The sequence below is a fragment of the Trachurus trachurus genome, assembly GCF_905171665.1.
Source record: "Trachurus trachurus genome assembly, chromosome: 20".
NCBI classification, from domain to species: Eukaryota; Metazoa; Chordata; class Actinopteri; order Carangiformes; family Carangidae; genus Trachurus; species Trachurus trachurus.
In genome coordinates, this window is record NC_139911.1 from 22,370,448 (window position 1) to 22,390,482 (window position 20,035).

Consider the following 20,035-nt stretch of genomic DNA (forward strand, 5'->3'; position numbering starts at 1 on the left):
GTAGCACATTCTATATCACTCTGTCTTTTTAACAAGGATGGTCATGTTTTCTGTAGTGGTTTTTTTTAAAGTATATTTTTGGGCCTTAAATTGATTGGATAGTTGTAAATGGCCGGCCGATGCAGGATTTGAACCGGGGCCAACTGCAGCAAGGACTGGAGCCTCTGCATTTGTCCCACTGTCCCACCCAACGTCCCTGTTTTCTGTAGCTTATTTGTCCTCAGAGCTCAGCTCAGCAACGTCTATAATCTTATAAATGACTCCCTGGAGCTTGTATTTATTATCTTTTATACCATAACCTCTGTCATTGTCCCTTTATGATCCTGCTCCTGTTTTTATGTTGTCTTACTTTTATTGCCCTTTTTGTCAACCTTGTTTTAATTGTGTCTTTACATCAGACCTGAGACTTTAACATGAACTGTCCTTTAACCCCAGAGGTGACTAACATGGAGGAAGAGGAGGTGGCTGCTGCTGCTGAGGTGTCGGAGGGAGAGATTCAAAATGTCGTGACGGTGAAGCGAGAGGAAGAAGAGTCTTTCCAGGAGACAGCGATAACAACGGTGACAACTCTGACCAGGACCGTTCACACGACTACAGGAAGGACGGAGGTAGAGGAGGAGGAAGCTGAAACTGACAAGATATCAGAGGAAGAGGAAGAGGAGGAGGAAGCTGTAACTGAAGAGGAGGAGGAGGAGGAGGTAGAGGAAGAGGAAGAGGAGGACGATGTGGCAGAGATGGAGGGAGGAGACGTGAATGAGGATGAGAAAGCGGAGAATAAAAAAAGAAGAATGTCAATGGGACCATGGGAGTCAGAGGTAGGAGGTTTTGAAACTTTAAAAGTTCAACATGAACAAATCAAAATGAAACACTGAACCTCAGATCACAGGTCACATGGACACTGAATATGTCCAGTGTGTCTGTCCTATTCGTAGTTATGTTCAGAACCAGGTAATTAATATGTCATCTTTTAGATAAAACTAGATGTTATGTTCCTGTGGGATTTTTTGGGAAACTCAAAATATGATCCAGCTGTCTCAGCTGTTTAAATTCAGCTTTTTGGAGAGCTTGAGTTCAGTTAAAAACAACCTTCTTCTGTTCAGCATTCCTTCAGGCTTTAGTTCAGGACACGGAGAAGAACGCTGTCAAATGTTATTCTCAAAAAGCAGATGATGGGTGAAAAATCAAGAGTGACGTTCATATGTGATAACAGAGCCCATGTTTGGACAGAAAGGTCCAGACTCCTTAGGTCACATTTCATATGAGAGCAACTCAACCATCTCCATGACAGCTGAACAGCTGAATCCAGTGGGGGCCATGAGATATAAAAAAATAAGGTATTGTTGCTGCAGCTGAGTAGTTATTGTCATATCAGTTTATCTGCTTCTTTTTGGTAGATGTTTGTGTTAAAGCTCCATACAGTATAAAGGTAGATGTTTGTGTTAAAGCTCCATACAGTATAAAGGTAGATGTTTGTGTTAAAGCTCCATACAGTATAAAGGTAGATGTTTGTGTTAAAGCTCCATACAGTATAAAGGTAGATGTCCATGTGTAGTGTGATTATAAAGCAGCTCTAGGTTCTATATTAAAACTGTGAGAGTTCCAAAGCCTCAGTCCACAGAGAAATGAACACTGCCTGTATTCAGAAACTGAGCCTTAAAACCAGCCGTCAGGACTTCCTGTGACTTTGTGATGTCACAACAACAGGGCTTAAAGTATTCCGGCCCCGTGCCGGATCTCCGGCGTTTGAAAATTTCAGAAAAAAAAAAACACACACACACAATATTTGGCTGCACACAGAGAAGTTCATGGCTGGAGAAGACGGAGGACAAAGACAAAGCTAAATGTATCGTATGCAAGACAACCCTGGCCTGCCTGCGCGTACTGTATGAGCCTGGTGACGTGACTCAGTCACTCGCTGGAGGCAGTGATACACCAAGTAGCGTCGGGTCTCTTGCCGCTGTTGACGTCGGTACAAACGAACCTGGTGGTACGAGCGGACGTAACGGCACACATTCGATTTCGTTTTTTTTTCTCCGTGCATGTCCGCAGCGCAACGCTGCACGGACGTGCCCCCCCCCCCCCATAACAGAGGAAACGGGCCCTTGAATGGCTGGTCCAGACCCCTAGATTTAAAATATGAGATTTGTTTTTGCTCCCCACTAGACCAGTTGAGGTCAGTTTCATACACTCCAGCCATGCCTTGTTGCCTTACAATTGTAAGGCAACAAAGCTATAGGACCCGCCTACTCAATGTGCTTTTTTTTTTTTAAATCTGAAACAAATTTTCCCTTCATGTTCTTCTCAGAGTACACCAGAATGCTTCAATGTGTTAAAATCACATTCAATTTTTTTTCTGGGGGGGAATGACCATTGTTGTGAGGTCAGACACACCTGGATTTATCAGTTTGTCTGTATGTAATAATGAAGCGGGCTTGAGCTCAGGAAGTAGTGGAAAAAGGATAAATTAGATCTATTTTTTGACATTTCCACTTTTTTTTTTTTACACATAGTTTTCATACATTTCATGCATATATTGATGTTTTAGAGGTCTTGTAATGTCATGGAAACTTGTTGCCAAGTCATGGGAAAGTCATGGAAATTTGTTGGTTAAAATGTGTATGAACCCTGTGTACATCACCAAGCACAATGCCAAAAAGTTGTTTTCTAAATTGCCTATAATGTGTAGGCTATGCGTCGGATCCACTGCACCCCCGCTCCTTGGAAAAAAGTTCAGGCTCAGGATTTTTTTTTACTTTAAGCCCTGCAACAAAGCAGTCACCACTCTCAGCCGTGCCTCACTGGACCCTCCATCCTGAGTGTTTAGATTTTTATTCGATCACTCAGAAAACAGTCTACCAATCAGAAATGAGGCTCTTCTAATTGGCTCAATGACCTGTTGTTACTAGATCCAGCTCCTGGGAGAAGATGTAAAACTATGATGAGATGTTTTTTGGCTCTAGAAATGCACCAATCAGAGTGAACATTTAAACAGGTGATGGACCATGAAGCCAAACTGAAACTAACAATATTACAAAATCAAATTACTTACTGAATGTCTCAGAATGAAATCTTAAAATCTTGATTTCAAATGTTCATTTCAGTGTTGACATTTTTTAATGTTGCCACCAGCTGGTCACAAATCCTCTAGTGAGGTAATTGTCTCTACACACGATGTTCTCAAACTGTAGCTGCTTCCTGTGTACTGCTCAACGTCTTTGAGGATTTTGCCGTTCTTTGATGAGGTCTGCTGAGAGGCAGATTTAGTTCCTCTTCAGAGAGCCCCCGCTCTCAGCCCTGACTGTGAGTCTTTGTATTGACCTTGGCGTGGGGCATCGCCTGGCACCGCAGGTTTTTATAAGAGCTTAGAGAGGATTAGTGGGACTACAAATGAAAATGTGCCATTATTAGCCTTTGATAGTGGGATTTTTGGGACTGAATTCCGGCCCGTACGAGAGGCTCGAGATTAACGGTGCATGAATTAGGAAAGTTTCCCCATGGTTGACTCGCAGGTTTGTGTGTCTCGGTGTTGTTAACCGGGTCAGATGGATAATTCAGTTTGCCAACATTGTCCTCTAATTGCTTGTTTCAGCATGGGGTCCATTTGAAAGCTGTAGGATCACATCCTGGTTTAAAGGCCGTTGCATAGTGTTTTTTTTTTTTTACTCCTGTGGTTTGAGAGCCAACAACAGATTAGTGACTCTAGCTGATGTCTGTCTAAATATCTTTAATATATAATGTTAGCCATAAAAGCCTGTGCTTGTCCAACTCTTCTAATTCTCATGTACATGTGTGCTTTCAGGCCTCGGCTGACGCAAAGCCTCCAGTACCTGACCCAGCATTTAACAGGAGGTGCAGCTTACTCATCAGTGACGTAAGTTCATTCAATCTTCATTCAGTTCTCTATTCTATCTTGAATGTGATTTTGCTCATGGTAGGAGGCAGAGTTCTGCCAGCAGCTGTGTGAGGTGAGTGCTAACATGCTGAGGCTGATGGGAATGTCACTGAAATGTACAGTACTGTGCAAAGGTTTTGGGCAGGTGTGAAAAAATGCTGTTGAGTCAGAATGCTTATCCATCATGCAATACCATCAGTGAGGCGTCTGATTGGACCCAAATGTATTCACAACACCCCCAAACATTCAGCCAGTGTCATTTAGAACTAGGGATGGGACTTTTTGTCGACAAAACGACCGACAATCGACACATGCTCCCCTCGACAAAAAAAATAGAGTGTAGACATGTCGAGGGGGCGGGGCTTGTGGGATTTCCATGTGTAAATTGCATTTTGTCTTTCAATATTTCCTATTCAAATAAACAGCAGAAAGTGCCACTTTTCCCCTAATGAAATACAATATTTTAAATAAAACAAATCCACTTTTTCTAAATGGGATAGCTACTTGACCCTCATTCTACTTCACATGTGACGGGAGCGTGCGCGCATGCTGACAGGCGACAGAACCAAAAAAAAAAAAGGCCAGACAATTCGACAAAAAGTTGACACGTGGGCCTCGACAATCAATTTTCCAAATCCCGTGTCGTTCCCATCCCCATTTAGAACTATCATCAGCATAAAGAAGAACAACAAGTCCTGGAAGTGATGGTGTGGCACACCTGCCTAAAACCTTTGCACAGTACTGTAGATATGAAGTCAGATGGTTACCAGAGTTGTTCCAGTTCATTCTAAGGGGTACATCGGTGTGTAAGCCACATGCAAAAGTTTGGGCACCCCTAGTAGAAGATGAAATGATCTCCAAAAGGCATAAAGTCACAGATGACACATTCTCTTTACATTTTAAATGATATATTTATTTTTTATTTGCATCTTTTACATTTTCAAAATTACAGAAAAGGAAAAGGGCCCACAGCAAAGGTTTGGCCACCCTAACTATAACACAGCATATAAATAGTAAATAGCTTGTCTGATACCTTGGTCAAAGTTTCCCCTTTTCACTCTAAAAGTATAGAAAACAAAAATAATACACTGATACTGCTTAAAATATTGTAAAAAGAGTGTTTCATGTTTAACTTTATGCCTTTTGGAGATAATTTCATCTTCCACTTGTTTAACTGTTCACATAACAGACATTTTGTCCAGGGGTGCCCAAACTTTTGAAGACCTCCAACACTAAGTCACTTGTATGTCCTGATAAGTGTAGCATCGCTTTGAAATGCCACAAACCTACCAATGCGAGTGGGACAGAGAGATCATCCCCTGGAAACCACGAACATTCAAAAAAACGGCTGGACCAGAGTGATGGACACGTCTCTGTCCACAGGGTGTGGAGCTGATCATCATGAGTCTAACTTTTTTTGACGTGCAAGATGACCAAACATCCTTCTGCTTTCTCCCATACGAACTGAACACTGCCGAGCGTCCTTCCACAGATCCAGTGATGAGCCTTTAAAGGAGACATATTCTGACCCCTTTCCACAAATTAAAATAGTTCCCAGGTGTCTTAAAGACATGTCTGTGACATGATTCGGTCAAAATCCCCCAAGGATCAAACATCACAGCTCTTTTCATCCTCTCTAAACAGCCCTGTTCAGAACGGCTGGTTTCAGTGCCTGTCCCTTTAAATGCAAATGAACCACTGCTTGCCCCGCCCATTCTACTGGTACCAGGTAGGGGTGGGATTATGCAAATTCGACAACTAGTTACATCACTGGAAGACAACTGAGGGAACAGCTTATGAAACCACATGGATTTCAATTTAGGGAACCTGGAAATTACAGATTTTTTTGTCAATGCTCACATTTTGGGGACCAGAAGGCAACACAAACACCTAGATATATGTTAATAATATAATAATAATATGTCCCCTTTAATTTAAATTTACTCTCAAATAGAAAGAGAAACACCTTCTGACTTGTACAGCAGCAGTTTGGAGGCTGTGAATGAGGGTGCATGTTGTTGTAGGACGTGGGAGGGCGAGGTATTGATTCCCCGGTGTGAGTCAAACTTGGCAGCTCCACTTTTTGCAACAGCAGAGTGACTCATCAGCTCCGGTGGAGGAGAGCCGAGCCACTTTATGAAACCATCTTCGCTTCATTACGACGGCGGCCGCTGCTCTCTGCCTGCCTGTGTCTGTGACCCTGCCATCGCCTTCAAACACCAGCGTTGGTTATGAGGTGAAGTTAAGAAGTTACACACTCAAAACATCGTTGTGTGTTCAGTCGTTTCCCGATGACAAGAAAAAACCTTTTTGTCCTTTGGTGTTTTTTTTTTCACCTGTGTCCTTCCCAAAATTTATGGAGGACCTCTGCTTGGACTACAATCCTACCGTCTGATCCACCAATCAGCAAAGTTGCTGTTACCATGGAGACGTGACTGCGGGAAAGTTGTGCTCTTGGCAGCCTGAATGAAGGGAGACAGGGGAGAGGAAATTACACATAATAAAAAAATATACTATATCCAACAGGAGGACATTAAGAGATATACAGAGCACAACACTTGTGATATTCATTTAGAATATTATAACGTGTCATTTATTTGTGTTGTTGCCTGTATTTTTACCTTCACTGGCATGCTGTCATAGATTGGCAGCGACGGGCAACAATTTGTGGATTATTTCCATTTTTCTCCCGGGTCTCTCCAGAAAATCTGTCAGCCTGTTGTTTGACCAGACGTCCAATCAGACGGAGCCAAGCGCCAGATTGTGGCACACGTTCAATATAAAGTTCACTCCATCAGCGCCGTGGTGCTGTCAAGTGCTGCAATATATGAAATAAATGGAGCTATTGTGTTTATCCTTATCATCAAAAATGATCCGGTTACCAAATAATATAATAGGACCAGTCAGACTGACTCTGTTCATTTATTTTTATTGAAATCTGGATATGGAAGTCCACAGAGGCAGAGCTGTTGTCCTGTCCAACAAATAGTATGTCTTTAGCTTTATCTTTGACTAATTAGCAGAAACAGATATTAGATCAATATTATATCAACTGTCAAGATCAAATGTCTTTAATATAGTTATCAATATCATCTAAAAAGATTATACTGTGGCAAAGTGCCAAAGGCCCCACAGAGAAGACCCACTCTTGGCTGTCATCTCAGGAGCTGTACTGCAGACTGACCACATATTCAGAATTAAAATGGTCACTTTACTGCTTGAGAAACATCAAAAAGTAATGGAGTGATATAATAATAGACAAAAACTGTCACGCCCAGATCCTCAATAGTGAAATAGTGAAAACACCTCCAGATATTTGGTCTGGACTTGGCTGGATGTGGACTCTGATCTGGAGCGGTACTCTACGTGGTCTGAGACTGGTCCACATGAACAAGTACAAGAGAAGGACACAGACTGAGAAACAGCTCATGTACAAGATAATATTAATACTATTAATATTACTGTTACCATCAGGCTTTGAAGCATAATGTTGTTTTTTTGTTTCACACATCTTTAGTTTTCTGCAAAGATCAACTCTGACTAAGTCAAAACTGTTCAATGCAACTTTATGACTGTTTGTTCCACCTGTCCTGACTGGAGGGATTTCTGTCATTCATCACAGGAAAAAAAATCAATCAGTGAAGATAAATTGTTGTATCACATGGAGTTAGTGTAGAAGGTTTCACCTTTGTAGTTACTGTCACCAGCCTTTACACAAACACTCTTGACGGGATGTGAATGATGATGAAAATGCAATGCAGTAAGCACTCACATTAAAGGGATAGTTCACCCAAAATTCAAATTGCACTCATTATCTACTCACCCTCATGTGGACTAAGGGCTGGGAGAAGTTTCAGAGTCCTCCGTGGCTTCTCTGAGTTACAGGGGGTCTCGATGTAGCAGTGCATGTCCATAACGGTTGCAAATTGATACCGACTGTCTTCGTAACAAAAAGACACACCAAAAAACATCCAAATACCTCCATGCTGCTCGTATGTAATGTCCTGCGAGATTTGGACGGACCAGGAAGAGGAGCTTCAAGAAGCTTCCGCTGCAAACAAGCTTGAAATATATACTTATTTAATTTTTTTCGGAACAATTTCGCATTTTGGGGCTTCAATACAAGACGGACATTACATATGAGCAGCATGGAGGTATTTGGATGTTTTTTGGTGTGTCTTTTTGTTACAAAGACAGTTGGTATCCATTTGCAACCGTTATATGGACATGCACTGCCACGCCGAGACCCCCTGTAACTCAGAGAAGCCACGGAGGACTCTGAAACTTCTCCCAGCCCTTAGTCAACATGAGGGTGAGTAGATAATGAGTGCAATTTGAATTTACAGTAGGGTGAACTATCCCTTTAAACATTTCTGTTATATAAAAATACATATTTGATAAATCTAAAACACAGATTGTAGTATTATCTGGTTGTTACTTTTCATTCTGTATTTATTTTTTATATTTTAATATTTGAATAATTTAATATTTAATCCTATACATGCTGTGTGGAAGACTTGAGATTTGAGATAAAACAGTCTGTTGAGCTTGAAACTCTGCAAAACAATCTCTCTGGGGATGGAGCTGGAGTTCAGCAGAAGTTCAGCTTGCATGCAAAATATAATCACATAACACACACGCTGATGTCTCCCCCTCCCTGCAGGTGAGATATAAGGAGGACTTTGAGAAGATGAAAGGCCGGAGTAAGTTTGTTCCTGGAGCCGAACTCATTCATTCCAAGAACATCAGCGCTGTGATATCTGAGGTGTGAGCACACACACGCTGTACATTACATACATACATAAGTTGAATGCATTTTTAATTATTTCAAATACATGAGTTAATGTCCAACCAGCATCCTCTAAATCTTTGGCTTGATCCATCAAAATCGGCCACTGGCGGTTAAAATCTGGTCACTTCCGGTTTAGACAGCCATTGTGAATTTTGAAAATGTCAGAAATGGATTCAGCATCATCAATAACTCCTAAAACCACCAGATCAGCCAAGCAGTTGTTGAAATATTGCCCATATAGGCGATTATGCTAAGTTATGCTAATTATGTCAATTATGCTAATTGCCCAATATATATAAGTTAGCATCCGGCAGTTTCTGAATACTGGGGACCCATACTATATATTTCTAACACAAAACTTTGGGGTACTCAACATTTCCGGGTACTCATTGTTGGCAAGTAGACTACATGGCTGTTGTTTGATACCTGAGGACCAGGATGACAGGTTGTCTCATCACTTTACTGTGGAACTGTTTCAGTCAAAGTACAAGGAGGACGGGAGGAAGGAGGCCGCGGTCTCTCTCTACTCCATCCTGCCCCAGACTCCAGAGATCCAACGCGCCAGAGAAGCTTCAGAGCTGCAGAGTGAGGTAGTTCAACCTCAACATGTTATGTGGTCAGTGTGTGAAATGACGGCATAGACAGAAGTAGATCACTGACACACATGCTCCATATAAGAAGCTCACTCTACTCATATGATATAGGATTTTAGCAGTGATGAGGTTCTGTCTGTTTGTTTCCAGATCAAATACAAAGGGAATGTGAAGACGGAGATCTCCTCCTCTCTTTACTCTCTGCTGCCAGAAACCACAGAGACTCAGTTTGTCAAAGAGCTCACCGAGATACTGAGTGAGGTCAGGATGAACAGATAGAGAGATGGAATGGATGGGAAAGGAAAACTGAATCTATAATGGATGGATGGATGGATTGGAATCAATAAATGGAAGATGATGACTAAATTGATATATAGATGGATTGAAGGTTTATGATGTTAATTATATCATGAATGAATGAACAGAAAGATGGATGATAGATGGAGGGATGAATGCACGAGTATATTGCATAGGAATTTGATTTGAAAACTGTATTTCCAACATGTGTAAGCAGTGAACAGTTACCACATAAATTAACCATTCATGAAAAAAAAGTATATGAAAAAACAAACAACAACAAAAAAGGAAAACCGCTAAAAAATATATATATTTAAAAAAAAATTATATTTTTTTGCGGTTTTCCTTTCCTTTTCCTATTTTTGCTAATTAACTAATAATAATAAATACAATAAAGCAAAACATGTTCAAAAAGGAGTAGGAAGAAGTAAAAAGCGTATTAATTCCTACCCCCACTCTCTATTTCATTACAATCATGTATAATACTAATTATTATTTCATGTGAATATCTGTATGAAAGTAATGCTGATAATAATGAATAATAATTAAATAACAGTAAAAAGAACAACACAACATCAGTATATCAGCATATTACTAATGATAATAATAATCAAAATAATACCAAAATTAACAACACATAGTATAGTACTAATTGCTAATGATAATAAAATAAAATAGCAGCAACAATAAATAATGAATAGGTGAATGTGTATGGTGATGAATAAAAGGGTGAAAGATGTAGAGATGATGAAGGATACAGGAAGATGGACAACTAACTGGATGGATGGATGGATGGATGAATATATACCATAGGATGGATGGATGGATGGATATACAATATATAAATAGGAAGATAAACTGGAGAAAAACTAATATAATCACAGGGACATTTTCAAGTCATCAGCTGATGCAGTGAAAGAATAGATTTAACATGCTTCAAAAAGGAAAATAGGTCATTTCATTTCTTGTAAATCTGACTTCAGCTCAGAGAAAGCTCCATCTCTCCTCAGAACAAGTACAAGGAGGAGGGGAAGAAGGAGATGAGCAGCAGCCTGTACTCTCTGCTCCCCGAGACCGCTGAGATGCAGCTGGCCAAGACCGTCCACGAGTTCCAGAGCGAGGTACTCCAGCACCGTCTTCACACCGGCAGCTGTGTTTCAACATATTTCATCAGTTAACTCCGGTCGGGCAGAGCTGGGCTTGTTTTATGCAGCAGTTAAAGGTTTGATTAAGCTGAGCGCTGTCCTGCTGCAAATAAATTAAACACAGAAAGCAAACACACACACGCCTCATTTAAAGCAGAGCCACCAGGAGAAATCAAAGCCACTTACACATACAGTACTGTATGATAAAGTTATGTATCTGCAGTACTATGAAGCCATCTGTCAGACTGTCAGTACTTTGTGTTTGTTCTCTATTTATAATGATCTGATCTGCTTCAGAAAAAGTACAAAGAGGAGGGGAAGAGAAGGGTTTCTATCTCCCTCTACTCCCAACTCCCAGACACGCCGGAAATCCAGCACGCCCTGGAGATGTCACAGCTGCAGAGTGAGGTACACACACACATACACGCACACACTACACTACACTCTATATGAAAGCTCAAAGAGTTAATCATTGCTCCTTTTATTTCTGGCTGTGAAGTGACTCCAACACAAGTTTTACTGCACCTCACCAATAAATCATTGTGCATTTGCATGTTGTTTATGTTTATAACTACAGTGTACCTTTTAAAATGGTGGCTAAGCTTCCTACCTTTAATCTTTGATTCATTCATTATTAGTTTACACTGTAAAAACTCAAAATCTTACCAAGAATATTTGTCTTATTTCTAGTCAAAACAAATCTCATTATACTTAAAATACAATTACATAAAAGCTTGCGTAGCTTGTTTATAGACATTTTTTGAAATATGTAGACATTTTTTCTTCCTTATTACAAGCACAAAAACTTGCTTTCACTGGCAGATTTTTCTACTTATTTCAAGTGGAAATTTGTTTGAAACAAATGGAAATTATCTCAAAACAAGTTCATTTTTAGGTGATGAGTTTTAAGTGAAAAGAGTTTAGTTTTGACTAGAAATTAGACATTTTGACAAGAAATACAACAAATATTCTTGGAAAGATTTTGAGTTTTTGCAGTGTAATGATAGTAATTGATCAGTTTTTATTGTTTTCTAATGTGTTCTAATCTCATCTGGACAACAACAGCTATATTCATTTCTATATGATTGTATCCATAGTTAATTGTTTCTGTTTGACCATATGTTGTCTCTTCTTGACTGTATTTTTTATTTTGCATTATCGCTAATCTTGTTGGACGACTGTTTTAGGCCCCGTCCAGACGAAGCCGTTTTTTTCGAATCCGGATAAATACTTTATCGGACTGGCCTCGCGTCCACACGGATCCGGCGTTTTCAGGGGGTGAAAACGGTATTTTTTGAAAACAGGTCCCAGAGTGGGAAAATTTGAAAACGCCGCCCCAGCGTTTCCGTCTGGACGGCCAATACGGACTTTTTCAGAAACGATGATGTCATGCCCCCCGCCGCTCTACCTGTAACCTGAGACACACACAGACACACACACCGCTGCTGCAGCAGCTGCACACTGACAGTCTATGCACGTAACAACAACAACGGCCGACTAACGTCGCGTCGCTCAGACGCTGCGGCTGAATCACGGCTGTTTAATCATCACTGATCGTAATATTTACTCTGACACGACTCCCTGTCAACATTTAATCCCATGTTTGAGTTTGAATACAGCAGGGAACTTCTTCTTCTATTGAATTACAGCGGGGACTTCCCGTCTTCTTCAGCTGTCTTAAGTGTAATGTGTGGCAGGCAGCGCTGCAGCGACACACACACTCCACACACACGCCTGCAGTATGTAGGCACTACAGCGTTTTGGGTCGTTTTCACTGGATCAGTGTGGACGCAGATATTTCTGAAAACGATGCCGTGTTTACGGAGATTTTTTTCAAAACGATTAAGAAAAAGATCGGATTCAGTGAAGCCGCGTTTTCGTGTGGATGGGGCCTTAATTGCATTGTGCAAGTCAAAAGCCAAACGAGGAACAGGAGTTGAGAAGCTATGAGCTCTTTGTGCAACACATCACTTTCACTGATTGCTTTGAAACTACGCTAAATTGCATTGTCCCTGTCAAATGAACAGATAAACTAAGGTCAGCTGTCCGTGGTCCTGATGCTGTCTCATCCTCTCCGTCTCCCAGGTGAATTATCGTCCTAAGTTGCTGGTGAAAGGAGCTCCCTCCTCCCTTTACTCTCAGCTCCCTGAAACCACAGAGATCCAGTTCGCCAGAGAGATGACTGAGATGCAGAGTGAGGTACAACACACACACACACACACACACACACACACACACACACACACACACACACACACACACACACACACACACACACACACACACACACACACACACACACACACACACTCCTTTTTTTCTCCAAATATTTTTATTGAAAAGCAATAAGATACTTCCAGTTACAGAAATACAATTTACCTTTTTTTGTTAAAGCAGAAGTGAGTGATCCGGTCGTTTTCGCTAATGCTGCGTTCCAGGCAGGCTTTTGAAATCGTAAATTACAGCTTCAAGTCACAATTTACGACTTTGTAGCGTTCCAGGCAACCCACTCGTGTTTTTCCGACCTGTTTTACCGGTGAAAGTCACTATAACGGCCACTCGTAACTTCCGACCGGTGAACTCGTACCAGATCGAACTGGTACGACTTCACGGTCGGAAAAATACGAGTTTCCTTGAACGCACCATAACAGTCCTCGTCCCTACATCACCACATTCACGGCATTCCTTGGCTGCACACACAGCCCTTCATGCCGTTCTCTCTCCTCATTGGATAAAAACTGTAGGATACGATAAATGTTTTCTCTTCGGCTCAGAGCAGAGCAGAGGGACTGAGAGACCCGTGTTTCAGTCCAAACACTCTATGTAAGTGATTGCTGTCGGAAGATATAACTATTTAAGACTTATATTAACACAAATATATCACTCACTTCTGCTTTAAGTATATGAATGTGTTTTCTATGTACTGCTGTTATTGTGTGTTTTATTTTATTGTTATTATTATATTATATTATTATTTATTTATTTATTTATTTATTTTTCCATGTAATCATCTATAATTAAAGCAGAAGTAAGCGATCCGGTCGTTTTGGCTAATGCTGCGTTCCAGGCAGGCTTTTGAAACTGTAAATTACAGCTCACAACTTACGACTTTGTAGCGTTCCAGGCAACCCACTCGTGTTTTTCCGACCTGTTTTACCTGTGAAAGTCACTATAACGGCCACTCGTAACTTCCGACCCGTGAACTCGTACTAGATCGAACTGGTACGACTTCACAGGTCGGAAAAACACGAGTTGCCTTGAACGCACCATAACGTCTTGTCAGCCGATGGAGTTAGCAGTCCCCGCCCTCTCATGGATCTATTGGTCCTCGTCCCTACGTCACCACATTCACGCGCATCCCTTGGCTGCACACACAGCCCTTCATGCCGTTCTCTCTCCTCATTGGATAAAACTTGTAGGATACAAAGAAAGTTTTCTCCTCGGCTTACAGCAGAGCAGAGTGACTGACAGACCCGTGTTTCGGTCCAAACACTCTATGTAAGTGATTGCTGTCGGAAGATATAACTATTTAAGACTTATATTAACACAAAAATATCGCTTACTTCTGCTTTAATGTTACCCCCGGGATAAGGGTGTGGGTAAGGGGTCTGTATGAATGGAAATGTAATGAAATAAAATAGAATAAAAAATTGATCCCAAAAAAATATATATACACATATATAGTTACACATACATACTATGAAAATGCCCCCCCCAAAAAGCACTCTCTGATTGGAATGTAGAAAAAAAAAAACATTTAATTACAAAGTTGAATGTAATGAACAGTGTAATTAACAATGAACACCCTCACACCCACTTCCCCACTCAGCATCATGACCAATACACATTATCTACTGGTTATTTATGCATTACAAGGCACAACAACAACACACACTCTTAAAACACACAACGTTGAGGTACTAAGCAGCATGTAAGTGTGTGTGTGGAGGGTGTAATCCAAACACACCGTAAGGTTGTTCTATGTAAAAACTGAAAACGGGCCGGGAGAGCTTGGGAAGTGTTCAGTCATCATCTAGACAGACCAGTGCGATGTATAAGAGTGTCTCCGCTGTGTGAGGTGCTGATGGAGTGTTTTGTCCTCTCTCAGAGAAACTATAAGGAGTGCAGCAGGAAGAGTCTCTCTCAGAGTTTCTACTCTCAGCTCCCAGAGACGGCCGAGACTCAGTTCGCTAAAAGTGTCGCTGAGCTGCAGAGCGAGGTGAGCAGTGAATCCTCTGTGTTGACTTGGCTTGTGTAGAGAAAATGATGAGCTTAAGAAATCATCAGGCTGGTGTGTTTTTATCCCCAGATGCGCTACAAAGAGGCGGGGAAGAAAGGCGTCAACTCGTGTTTGTACTCTCTGCTCCCGGAGACGTTGGAGACGGCTCACGCCAAGGAAGTGACCGAGCTGCTCAGTGAGGTACAGTAACCATCAGAGCACGGAAACTAGAATATTAGGTTAACACATCACTGAGATACTGAGTGAGGTCAACAGACTGATGGATGAACAGACAGAGAGAAGGAATGGATGGGAAATGGAAAACTGAATCTATAATGGATGGATTGGAATCAATAAATGGAAGATGATGACTAAATTAATCAATAGATAGATGGAAGGTTTATTATGATAATGATAGGATGATGAATGAATGGATAGATAGAGAGATGAATGAATATATTGCATAGGAACAGATGAATAATCGAATGTTTATGGTGATGGATAAAAGGGTAAAAGATGGACAGCTAACTGGATGGATGGATAGATGAATGAATGGATGAATATAGTATATTGGATGGATGGATTGATGGATGGATGGATGGATGGATGGATGGATGGATGGATGGATGGATGGATGGATGGATGGATGGATGGATGGATATACAATATATTAATAGGAAGATGAACATTGGAGAAAAGGTGCAGTAACCATCAGACCACAGAAACTAAAATAAATCCCTACTCACTGGTGTTGTAGAGACAGTAGACTTTGCTGCTCCTGCTTCTGTTGTGTTTTCTACTTCCAGGATGAACAGCAGAGAGAAAGTAAGAAACAGAATAACAGGATAAAATGTCTGACCGCTGTATTTTACTCTTGTACTTGCAGGTGAAGTACAAAGAGGACGGTAAGAAGGAGATGAGCATCAACCTGTACTCGGTGATGCCTGAGACCATCCACACCCAGCACGCTAAAGAGGCATCAAACCTGCAGAGTGAGGTATTTAAAACAGTCCACAGCTCCATCACTGGAGACAGAGGACAGGTCCTCCAGGTCACATTCAACAAAAGTACTAGAGAACTGGATTTTGAATACACTTTTTACACTATTTAAAAGCACATTTTTATTATATCAATTGGCAATAGAATCAGAAATAGAATAGGTTTAACTCGGTACCTGAGGGAAGACTGTGCACATTATGTAATCTATGTTATTGAGGACGATCTGCATTTTGTGTTGCATTGTCCGTTACATGACGAAGCCAGCCAGTTTTTGTTTCAGAAAATGCAAAATGTGAAGCCTGAGTTGTTTTGGGCTGATGAGATAAAAGCTGCCTGGACACTAAGAAAAATTGAATTATTTTCCATTCCATGTGTTTTTTGTTTTGTTTGTACTCTGATGATTTTGTTTGTTGTCTAAATATGAAATATGTCTCGTAAACCCTTATAGGCTGGCCACCTTGGTGCATGACACTTAAATAAATATAAATTCATACACACCTGATGACTGACTGGCTGGAAAAGCTGTAGAATAAAAACCTGCCTTGCAATGTCTCAGACACTGACCTCAGATCAGATCATGGTCTCTGGTGATGAGTCCTCTGCTTCATCTTTATCTAACGCAGCATCAGGACACTGACAGGCTCACATGACTGACAGTAGAGGATAGTTTTTTCTTCTGTGATGACAGAGTAAAAAATAACAAGAAATGTAGCGGAGTAAGTAAAGTGCAAATACTGGAATCAAGTAAAAGTACTTTGTTACTGTCTGTTGATGATATTCAAACAAGTTAGTGTCTCATTTTGAACGGCCCAGTACTCTTTCCTTCAATTATTTTTTAGAAGCAGCTCTTAAGTTACAGCCACTCTTTTGTTTGCTGTAATTATCTGTGAGACAGTTGTGTAACTGGTGTATATGTCTCCCACTGAAGTTAACATTGACTCTTTAAAGGGATAGTTCAACATTTTGGCAAATTGGCCCATTGCCATAATAATCGCTATAGTCATAGCAGTAGGTTCGTTGCCTTTAATTGTTGGTGCAAGCTATTTTTTGAACGGTGGAGCAGAGCCGTGAGCTGCTCAGAGCTACACTACGGAGGCTAATGGGATTTCTTGGTTTCCCTCATCAAACTCATCAAATACACAATCCAACAACTCCAAAACGCTCTGGTGGACAAGTTGTGACCTGCACATTCACCACGCTATGAGATACTGTAATAACGGGATGTTGAACTATCCCTTTAAGATTGATACCAGATGTTCAACAAGTCTATTTGTAGTCCATCAGCTAAGAATTGTGTCTATGGTACAGACCTTCGGGATTGAACTGTGTATTGTGACTTGATAAGAAAGTGATAGGAGACACACACATCTGCAGACAGCAGTCTGGAGAATGGAGGTAGCATAACACCTGTGTTGTGTTCAGTGTGCGTCGATGATTCCTCTCTTCTCCTTGATTGGGTGTGTTACAGTAAATCCTCCTCAACATCTGAATGTCCAGCAGCAACATAAAGTCTCTCTAACAATACCAACATCACTAACGCCCGCTGTGTCTCATGCAGGTGAAGTATAAAGAAGGTCTGAAGCAGAAGATTCAGACCAGTCTGTACCATCAGCTCCCAGAGACCACAGAGACACAGCTGGCCAAACAGCTGTCTGAGCTGCAGAGTGAGGTACAGCACCGGACACCACCACATGATTTATCATTAAGTCACATTTTATCTGGTTTAAATACATTTGCAGCTGAAAATTTGTTACATAACATCCCTGAATCGCAGTATTTTAGTGTCTATATGGAGAGTTTCTAGACTGGATGGTAAAGTCCTGTAGTGCAGATACACTGCACTAGAAAATAGCACCACCAAAGAAAAAGTAAGACCAGAACTCTGAATTGAATTGAATTGAATTAAGAATTGAGATTGTCAAAACATAATCATTTCCTTTGTCATACATATTCAAAGAGGAGTGAAAACAAGCAGTGCTCATTTAATCCCAGTCCTTCTCCATAAATCATTAATAGATCATTTATCCAGCTTCCTTAAAGACAGAAACATCTAAATTATATTTACATTTATGTAGATTATATCATCCATTATAATCCACTATAATCCATCCAAAATATGGCTCACATATACTATGTGGGAAATATATTTTATTTTAAATATATTTATATGGATATATACAGTAGATACATCTTACCATTATGAATATAATAATGATAATATGTTAAAGGATTAAATGGTATATAATCATATGGAGCAATATTAACCTCATGATATGGTCATATATATTTCTCATAGTATACATGTTTACATTCATACACTAGATAACGGAAAGAAAAATTAGAAAGTCAGGAACTTAATTTGCAGTTGAATGTTAAATGTTTATCTCGTTAGAGCCGATTGAAGAGAATAAAGAACAGACAGATATCAACAGACAGGCACCACTGGAAGATGAAAGAGCTCACATGCAGCTGCTGTTGACTGAGAGTTGTGTTTATTAGCAGGAACGTTGTGTTGTGATTCCTGCAGGCAAAGTATAAAGAAGCTGGGAAGAAGGAGGTGAACACCTGTCTGTACTCTCTGCTGCCTGAAACCCTGGAGACGCAGCACGCCAGAGAGGCCACAGAGCTGCTCAGTGAGGTAACGCTCCAACACGTCTCACAGACCGAGGGCGGATCATCAGCGCTGCATTTACTGACCATGGTTATTGTGTGTTTCGCTACATTCAGATTAAGTACAAGGAGAGCGGGAAGAAGGAGATGTCCAGCTCTCTGTACTCCACTCTGGCCGACACCTCAGAGACCAGCTTCGCCAGGGAGATGACTGACATGATGAGCGAGGTACCAGCACTCAGAAAGATCTGATATCATTTTTATCCCCAAGCCACACGGAGACATCACCTCTTTTCTGTTCTCTGCCAAGCCGTTGCAATTAAAGCTTGATTTAAAGACCTCAGACATTATTATTTTAACTAATATAATTTCCATTACCAGTTCTTGGAGATAAGGGTGAAGCATAAGCAGCAAGAGTATGATTTCAGGGTAGAGTGGCGAAGAATGGCCAGGGCAGGAAAGACACAGCAGCAACAAGACAAAAAACATCTGAAGTGAAATATTTAAAGCAGTCAGACTCATCTTAGTTCAGTGGCCACAAACAGCGCAATGTGATCTCAACTGGGCCGGGCCAGTAAAATAATAGCATGATAACCTATGAATAAAAATACATTTTTCCCTTTGGTTATTGTATTATTAAGATGTTTACAACCATCCTTTTACAAAACATATTATGAACAACCTCAAATTTTTTGGCCAGCAGGCCGCACAAAATATGTTTGACACCCCTGATTTAAAGTAACTAGACACATATAAAAAAAAAAGTATAATATAAGATTCTAAATAAAAAAAAATAGTAGTAAGCGATATTTTTGTGTTAATATAAGTCTTAAATAGTTATATCTTCCGACAGCAATCACTTACATAGAGTGTTTGGTCTGAAACACGGGTCTGTCAGTCCCTCTGCTCTGCTCTGAGCCGAGGAGAAAACTTTTCTCGTATCCTACAATTTTTATCCAATGAGGAGAGAGAACGGCATGCAGGGCTGTGTGTGCAGCCAAGGGATGCGCGTGAATGTGGTGACGTAGGGACGAGGACTGTTATGGTGCGTTCAAGGCAACTCGTAACTTGTGTTTTTCCGACCTGTGAAGTGGTACCAGTTCGATCTGGTACGAGTTCACGGGTCTGAAGTTACGAGTGGCCGTTATAGTGACTTTCACAGGTAAAACAGGTCGGAAAAACACGAGTGGGTTGCCTGGAACGCTACAAAGTCGTAAGTTGTGACTTGAAGCTGTAATTTACGGTTTCAAAAGCCTGCCTGGAACGCAGCATTAGCCAAAACGACCGGATCGCTTACTTCTGCTTTAAGATCAGATATTATATGACAAAATATCAGTGAGGGGAACAATGAAGCCGTGGCTACATGGAATTGAGGCAGATCTGCTCACGTGCTTTTACCTTCAAAAGTCAAAGCTGGGCATTTAAACAACAAGTCCCAGCCCCGGTTCATCACTGTTTAGTGTCCGCTGGAAACACTCTTGTTGTCTT

The 20,035-nt window shown here is 40.8% G+C and overlaps 1 protein-coding gene across 1 annotated transcript; it reads left to right on the plus strand.

Moving 5' to 3' along the window:
- Nucleotides 1-446: 446 nt before the first annotated feature.
- On the plus strand, nt 447-18,799 carry LOC311003553 (uncharacterized protein; the record flags this gene model as incomplete). Its single annotated transcript, XM_083995320.1, has 14 exons — nt 447-815; nt 3,800-3,871; nt 8,556-8,657; nt 9,164-9,274; nt 9,428-9,538; nt 10,558-10,695; nt 11,017-11,127; nt 12,805-12,918; nt 14,828-14,938; nt 15,029-15,139; nt 15,825-15,935; nt 17,496-17,606; nt 18,465-18,575; nt 18,665-18,799. The coding sequence occupies 14 exons, from the start codon at nt 447-449 to the stop codon at nt 18,797-18,799; spliced, it is 1,818 nt and encodes a 605-aa protein (XP_083851446.1).
- Between the last annotated feature and the right edge of the window lie 1,236 nt (nt 18,800-20,035).